The sequence below is a fragment of the Monopterus albus genome, unplaced genomic scaffold, assembly GCF_001952655.1.
Source record: "Monopterus albus unplaced genomic scaffold, M_albus_1.0 scaffold34.1, whole genome shotgun sequence".
Classification (NCBI taxonomy): domain Eukaryota; kingdom Metazoa; phylum Chordata; class Actinopteri; order Synbranchiformes; family Synbranchidae; genus Monopterus; species Monopterus albus.
The window spans coordinates 4,921,155-4,929,638 of NW_018127914.1; the positions used below are offsets into that span (position 1 = coordinate 4,921,155).

Sequence of the window (8,484 nt, forward strand, 5' to 3'; positions counted from 1 at the left end):
CCTGCTGAAGTTGCAGTGACATATTTCAAACATAAATGTTACTTTCAGTTTTTATTTTTGGGAGGTTTTTCCTTATCTGATTTTGGGCCTGTATGTTGTATAGATAGTGAGGTCCCTTAGGGCAAACTTGTGGTATTGGACCATACAAATAAAAACTGACTTGACATGAATAACAGTTTTCTGGCATTATGTAGACAAAAAAATATAATCACTTGTAAAAATAATCTTCAGATTAATTGATAATGAAAATAATCGGCAGTTGCAGCCCTAGTTCAGTGGACAGAGTATGTTTTCATCCAGATGGTCAGAAGAGTCTTAGGATTCTGGAAATACCTTTAAAACAGCAGGACAGGTTGTTAAATTGCTTCATGGGTGTTTCAGAATTGGTGGGCATTTATTTTTCAGACAAACTGAATATAATCCTAATACAAGAGGCACAAACGGGAGCTAGGAGTAAGCACCGCTGTTTTACAAGTAACCCTGTTATCCCAGTAAATACCTGTTCTCCTTCTTTATCCCTCAGGTTGGTATGTAGTCTGGCAGCTCTTCCTGTCCAAGTTCAAATTCCTGCGTGAGCTTTTCGGGGATGCAGGCACCCCGCAGGCCGAAACTCAACCGTCCGAAACCAAGAGTGAACATACCGCTATCGCCTCGACACGAAATCGGCCCAGGACTGCTCGCCAAAGAGTTGCTTCTCCAGAAGGCACTTCGTAGAATAGATCATCCAAACAGCTACTGTGTATCCCTCACATGAAACCTGCCTCACCATGACTGCTCATCATTTCAGACAGGTCTCACTGACCCTGCACTCTACACTGCACCTTGTTGCATTCAGGCCTCCTCCTCACCATGACACTGTAAACTGACCAGGCAGATCTTTTGGTTTCAAAGGGAAAAGTACATTACTGTCCATTTCTTCATGTCATCTGTTCATGTTTGTGATTATGTACAGTTGTATGTAGAACACTGAGTCTCTCCTCCGGTTATCCTGCGATAGTAACAGCAAGCTTTCAGGAGTGGTCCGGCGGCTTTCTGCCCCCTCTATAGAGTATGAAGATGCTCCATCACACAAAGAGAAGTGATAATTCTCTCATCTACAGGCAGATAACTGCTAAAATGAGCATGTCTGTAGCATTTCAGCAAGAACAACTGAAGCAAAACTGAAACAGTGATTTGAACAACTGACATTTATTTTCTTTAAAGACAAAGTGCAATGAGAAGAGTGTTTGTTCTGTCACAGTGTACTACTCTACCTATTATGGACTGCCATCCCTGAGGTGGACACTGTCTCACCCAGTAGATAAAACCCAAAGCCTCCAAAGGAAGAAGACAAATAATGGATTCATTCCAGTTGTATAAATCTTTTTCTTGCAACTTTTCCTTTACCCTTTTTATAGAGTCATACTTGAAGAGTCAGGAGAAAGTTTCATGTGTTCGGAAGCAGCGAAACTCTTGGAGCGATGATCGAGGCTCCCTGCTGCAGAGAACCCGCCCAAGCGGTGTCTGAACCCTCTCCCGTTCCCTGTGCCTCTGTTTGTACCAGTGCCTGTCTACATGGCACCCACTGTTCATACAGCCCACAGTAGCTTGAAGTCCATTACAGGGCAAATCAAAGCTGACCAGGTCATAGTCAAGTATTTACTGTATGTACCACGTTGTCCCTCCAGATACAACCCGTGTATCTCTTGCACCTTTTTATCAGCAGTGACTTCTTTTTTTTGTCTTCAATGGAGCTCTAGCTTCAAATAAATAATGCCATAAATATTTGAGCCCTGTCCTGTTTGCTTCTTTAGTGGAAGGGTGGAGAAACAGTCTCTTTGGTGGACGTGATCAGTCGCTCAAAATGTTTTACTGGATAAGCAGTAAATTCCTTCTGTAATAAACATACAAAATGCTCTAAAATCACCAAAGAAAATCTTTAAGCAAAGTGAACTTTTCAACCACTGGGCCCTTTGTGTTGATACTTTCCACACAACAAAGTGTGTCTGTAGTGGAAACAAGCCCTCAGACTCTATTTCTTTCTTGTCTGTGTATGTTTTTGAAGCATATTCTTAGGTCCTAGGATATGTGCAATTATTTAGTTGAAATATGTTCAACTCACTCAGACACGTTTAACTGTTAGCCAGCTTGTGTGGCCCTAGTTTGTGCTCCTCCTGTATTAGTGTCACCGACGTAACCATCAGTTTTTGAAAAGATACTCATGCACAGAGCTGCTCTTTTATACCTACAGATGAAATCCTGCTGGTTTCCTTGTAGCTAAAACAAAGACACTGCGTGGCGGTCCAAAGGTCCTTGCACTTCACAGCTGTTACTTTCAGCTCCCCAGATTTCCTTCTAGTTTAAACACAAGGGGGCAGAAACACACTGATGGAAAACAAACTGTTCACATCTTAGATCAAATGTTTTATTGCTAGTAGCATGTGTAATGTCCACTGCTGAAATGTAATAAACTACAATTTACTGCTATTTCTTTTAAAAGTTACACAAATGTCAACATATAATTTACAGAATAGATCAGAACCTTTTCATTAAAAAATGCTCTATTGTAAAAATAAACAATGCATAGAAAGTACATCCAGATTTATTGAAAGGGTCTAAAGGGAATGCTGGGGTTTAAGATGAATCCCACAGAATAAGTGCATGTGTTACAGTGTTAGAACTAATGAAGTACAGAATCAATGTTTACCCACTGGTGAGTATAGTTATGTGGGTAAATACGTCACCTAAAATATTTTGAGTTGAGACTCAGACAAAATAGTCTGTTGATATTTTACTCAATAAAATTCAGCAATCTGCAGACCAGGATGAGACAATTGTAAAAATTTTTAATGTGTTTTATTTTACCCATGTTTGATCAGAGCATTTTTTTTTAAGTCTGGAACAGACCGTGCTGTATTTTGTATTTTAGTGGAATTCAGAGACAGAAACAAATGCTACAACTTACAAGAATAAAACAGTAAAACAAATACTAGCACAAAAACACATGTCCTAACTCCACTGCACTCAGTCTCTGCAGCTTTCAGTTCTGCTGGCTGATTTCAAATTACTGCCATAAATCACTGTCCCAGAGCTCACTGCGGTGAATCAGTGTACTGTATGTATAATCTATACTCCGTCTGTCTTGCTTTAAAAGACCATTTTAGTCTCTGAAAATGTTTAATCCATGTCAGCCCCAAGGGTCATTAGCATATTCCTGAACTGCTGGTGTTTAAGAGAGTGCAAGGATGCAAACATGGACGGAGCTGGGTGAGGTCGAAATGCAGAAACAATGGAGATACAAACGAGCCCTGTTGTAACAAAGATGTGTTTGAGGGATAAAGCATGAGATTAAATATACTACTGCTTTTTAAAGGTCAGATATATTGGGTTTCTCCAGAGCCTGCGGTTTTAGTCTTTTCTGTGTCAGTCAGCACTTTTCAAACTCAGATTAGCGTTTCAGTCACGTCTGCGACATAAGCCTCTCCTGCATCTGCAGTTACAACTTTATATTTGCAATTCAACAGCATCAAAGACACAGTAGTAGAAAGTAATTAAATGCAGCACATTAACCATGGTCCAGTGCTTAGGTTTAATTTGTAAGTACTTACTAATTTACTTTAACTGAAGTGTTTCCGTTTTTTCCTATTACCTCTTCTCCACTACATTTATCTGGCAGCTGCAAACTCTGCAGGTTAACTTCATGAAAACTAAATATAACCAACAATTAATATGATGTATTAGACCTTGCTGTATATAAATTAGTTAGAATTAACTACACCTTTACCAGCTGCAAAATTAAAGTGATGCATGCAATGCTTTGGTAATTATAATTCAACAATGTAATAAATGTATGTGATTCAGAAATAAGCCATTGTGCATGGTGAATACTTTTGATACTTAGATGGTGACACTTCTGTACTTTTCCCATAGTAAATCTTTGTAAACGTTTGAATGTTCATGGGTTGTTGTTTTGTTTTGTGTGTTTTTGGTCATTTTGTGGCTCTGTTTAGTCAGTGCCAGTCTCTTTTTTTTATTGTTTTGTGACTTATTATGTTGATCTTTTATGTTGAGCACTGTGACTTTCAGACAGGAAATATTATGTCACCCTGTGCAGAGGCACTGGCCTGGCAGGTCTGTTTGATCCTTTCAAGCTTCTACGCTGTGGTGTTGCTGCATATGTAGATCTGAGTATTTCATGCACCACTGCAAGAACATAATAATATGCAGATTAATTTCTCTGTGGTATGACAAATGGTGAGAATCCACTAATCCAGAATATGTTGTAGTTGTCATTCTGTGGAACGAAATGCAGAAACTTATGCAACCACCATAACAGTAAATTAATTTTGGGGCAACCCTTTTCTCATACTGTAGATTTATTCATGATGCCACCTTTGCCTTGGATTGGACTGCATATGTTTCTTCCTGCAGCTGGAGCCTTTTTCAGAAAACCAGGACCTGCTGAGTTATGAAGCTGTAATTTTAAAGGCTACAAATACTTTACAGGAAATGATTGTGGTAAGCCAAAGAAATGACATTGACCCTCTGGTGCTCCTCTAACTCTGCACAGTGAGAGCCAACTTTGCTCTTCGCTCCTGCTGTCAGCTGTAGGTATTGCACATAACCTCTCTGATGACCTTTTCCTGTGTTCACTCAACGGACAGGTGTGCAGCTGATCTTTTGACTGCTGTTGGTCTTGTATATCACTGCAAGTTTCCACCCCAGCAGCTCGACACCTGTGTGCTGTTTCTCGGCTTGACTAGACAGTATCTCATCAGGGAGTGGAGACAACTGCTCCAGGGGATCGAACAAAGTGCAGCTTCAGCTCTCTCGTCTCTGCAGCACCTTGTGCAACTGTGGTAAGCCAGGTCATTTATAAGATGTTTGGCTGCTTGCCCCCAGTGACAAACACACACACACACTGAAGCGTCCAGGACTCTGTGTTCTGGCTCAGGTGGATGTATTATAGCTGCCAGGACTAAAATAACTCATTGATTCGCAATACTTTCCCGAGGTCTCAAGCATTAACACCAGCCAAAAGGTATTTTTCTCACTAGTTTTGAAATAACCTGAAATGCCAGCATTACTGCCCTTGAAAGGCAAAACAACAGCTAAAGAGGGCAGTGTCAAGAGAAAGCTAGCTGATAAGCTACCCCTGGCGTGGCTAAGTTAAATCTAAGTATTAACTGACTTTTTGATTTTTCCATAGCATTTTTCTATTTGAAAAATATGAATTTTAATAAATTAATTCAGTTTATTTCACACTGTTATACAAAGGAAAAGAAAATCCAATGAAGGACAAAACCCTCAACTGATTTCTTGCTAATGCTAACTAGAGCAGTTGTAACTGCCATCTCAGTGTCTAGTGGAATTCCTGTAGCTTAGCTTTTTAAAATATATTAAATCTCAATACTAATATCAGTTGTGATCCCTTGACTTTACCTCTACTGCCAGCCTAAGCTTCATAATTGTGACATTGAGTGAAACGTCTCAACAACTAGTGGATGGATTGCCTTGAAAATTAATACTGTGGTATTTAGATGAAACAGTCTATCAAGCCAGTGTGGCCAGCCACAGCGTCTTAGTCTAAGTTTGTTTAAGGTATGATAGGTTAGGGATGGTGCTGCCTGTTATGGAGCCCATTGGATTTGTTAGGATGCAGCCAAAAGTTGTGGTCAAAGCATTATTTATCCTGAGTACTGGGCTTCCAATGCTCACCTGCACTGATAGCATACCTTGTAAATATCATGTTGGCATTTTCCATGTGAGATTGTTAGCATGCTGACATGAACTTTTAACTCAAATTACCACTGTGCAGCTTCACAGATTTGCCTAAAAATTTCTGGGGAAAGTAATTTGCATAAAAAGGCATCAAATGAAGGCATTACAGCCTCTCTGTGTTACACGGTTTGCCAGTCAGCTTGAAAACTTTAAACCCTTTTTTCTTAACTTCTCTGCTCTGCGCCTTTGTTGGGCAGATTAACGGAGAATGAGTCTAAGACAGGCTTGTAAGGTGAAGCTGATGTCTCCTGATTTACCGTGGCTGTCTGCAAAATGGAAGCTCTTTTAAAATGTCATTCCACTGCACATTCCTGTCTGTCTCATCTCCCTGGAGAGCACACAGAGGACTGCTGTGTATAATAAAAACAGCTGGATTGCTAGTGAGTGCCAGCCTGTGTGAGTTTAAAAGATTTTTAATGAGATTTTGTGACTGGGAGCTGAAGAGCAGCAGAAGTCTCACCGTGGTCACAGGCATCTCTTCTTCTTGCAGCCCTGTCTATCTATAGAGCTACTTCTCCATAGGGAAAGGGTATATCTCACTCAGACCATAATGAAAGGAAGGAGGGAAGGGTGAGGATGAGGAAAACAGATTTAGGCTGTTTTTAGTTGTATCCTACAGCCAGTTAATGTAGTTGCCCAAGAGGAGGTTGCAGAATACGGCAAGTCTTTCTGTAAATTTTACCACTTCACTACAGTTTGACAGGCAACAAGTCTTTCTGTACATTTTACCACTTCACTACAGTTTGACAGGGTCACAATGAACAACATGTTCTTCATGGTCCAGAGAACATGCAACGTCTTGTCCTTCTCTTACTGCACATTGTTCTCTCCTGTGTCGTATCGAATGTTCTACAAGCAAACTGAAGAATTATTTGGCACATACACCTTGTCCCGCTTAGTTTTAAACCCCCTTCAACCACATCTTTAACTGAGCCCTTTTTTAAGATTAGAGGGTCCACTTAATTCTGATCAGATATGACTTGGAATCACAAATATCCCGCAGGCATCCACAAGAGTGCGATTGAGTGTGGCGAGATGTGGGGGTTACTACAGCTACGTATGTGAAATACCTAAAGCCTGCCGTGATATTGTATTTGCAAGTGTAGCTGTCATTAAAATGCTAAGTCTTGGTGTTTTATTAACTCTTCATCTAAATTCTGTTTCTTACCCCTGAAATGATACCATCACCCAGTATTAAAAAGCCAATAGACACAGTCTGTAAACTTTTATTTCTGACTTTTAGAAGTTGTAGTTTAGGGCATTGAAGCCCAAAATAAAAAAATCTTTACTCAAGTTCCACCTTTTTGTTGATTTAAGAATAACACCCACCTTCTGTTGGAGTACCAAACCTTTGTTTCTTTCCTGTCATTCTCTTTTACTATAATGAAATTGTTGTGTCCAAGGTGAATGAAAAGACACAGTCACATGGTCCAAAACAGTCCTTTACTCTGTGGAGAGCTCCACACACATCGACACTAACATGATTTCCAGAGAAATGTACTCACACCCAGCAGTTATACACATCAACGACGTTCCACAGGAAAACAAACAGGACATCTCCTAAGGTGCTTCATAATACAAACAGGAATGTTATGAAAATTGTCCACATAATCCTACAGAGACACAATACTGATTCTACATATATATTCATACCATAATATAAAACAATCTACACAAAAATAGAGCAAATATTTACAGAAATGAGACTATTTACAAACACCCCAAACAGGTTGAAAGAGGAAGAACTATATATATATATATATAAACTAAATATATATTTATGCTAGATTAATGTACTCATGGAGTCTGTGGTGAAATGTACAGGAGAAACATGGTTTAAAATCACAAATGAGCCATTTGCAGTAACTGTTCTTTGAACTGCTGTGCGTGATGAGAGAGGTCAGTGACTCTGTCCACCATCTCCTGGATGGCGGCTGTGTTCGGATAGTTCAGGGCGGCTGTTTTAGTCGCAGTTACCACCGTTTTTAACAAGTCACACAACACGTTACTGGAGTTCATCACCCTGTTGGCCACCTCAGGTGCTGAGGCCTGCCTAGACAGAGTGTCTCCAATGAAGACCAGTTTGTGGGCGCTGAGGATGACAAACTTGCTGTGCGCCACAAAGATGCGGGGAGGCTGTCCGGTGCTGACACAGGCGAAGAAGGCATCGACGGCGCTGAGGAGCGTGACAAAGTGCTGCTCACACTGCTCCGAGTAGAAACCAAGCAGCTGGCGGTCCCGAGCACACATGTGGGTGGAGGGGGAGAGGGCGGAGTCCGGCAGGGAGGCTGAGGTTACACCTGAGCGCTGGTGTGACATCCACTGTGTGATGTCATTCTCCACGGGTTTGATCACTTCCTGCTCCAGCTTCTTGAACTGATTGATCTGTGAAAGATTTAGATGGAGGCTTTGATTATTTCTGTAGAGGTGTCTAACATCAACGGTATTATACCACATTTATTCAATTAATCAAGAAAACACTCCTTGAACCGCCACCTTATTGTGGTGGAGGGGTTTGAGTACCCGAGTGATCCTAGGAGCTATGTTGTCGGGGGCTATATGTCCCTGGTAGGGTCTCCCAAGGCAAACAGGTCCTGGGTGACGGGTCAGACTAAGAGCAGTTCAAAAGCCCTTTATGAATAGATTAAAATCAAGGACTGTGACGTCGCCCGGCATGGCGCACCCTGGAGCCAGGCCCGGGGTTGGGGCTCGAATGCGAGCGCC

General features: G+C 41.0%; 2 protein-coding genes across 2 annotated transcripts in view; one reads left to right on the forward strand and one right to left on the reverse strand.

The window, feature by feature from the left end:
* Positions 1 to 1,143, forward strand: part of smim13 (small integral membrane protein 13) — a 2,223-nt gene extending 1,080 nt beyond the window's left edge. Inside the window, exon 2 of the mRNA XM_020597289.1 lies at positions 524 to 1,143. Coding sequence (XP_020452945.1) covers positions 524 to 714 — 191 coding nt within the window. The 3' untranslated portion in view covers positions 715 to 1,143. The remainder of the gene's footprint in view (positions 1 to 523) is intronic.
* A 6,404-nt stretch (positions 1,144 to 7,547) lies between these two features.
* Positions 7,548 to 8,484, reverse strand: part of nedd9 (neural precursor cell expressed, developmentally down-regulated 9) — a 32,304-nt gene continuing 31,367 nt past the window's right edge. The window contains exon 7 of the mRNA XM_020597693.1: positions 7,548 to 8,145. Within this exon, the coding sequence (XP_020453349.1) occupies positions 7,603 to 8,145 (543 nt within the window). The 3' untranslated portion in view covers positions 7,548 to 7,602. The remainder of the gene's footprint in view (positions 8,146 to 8,484) is intronic.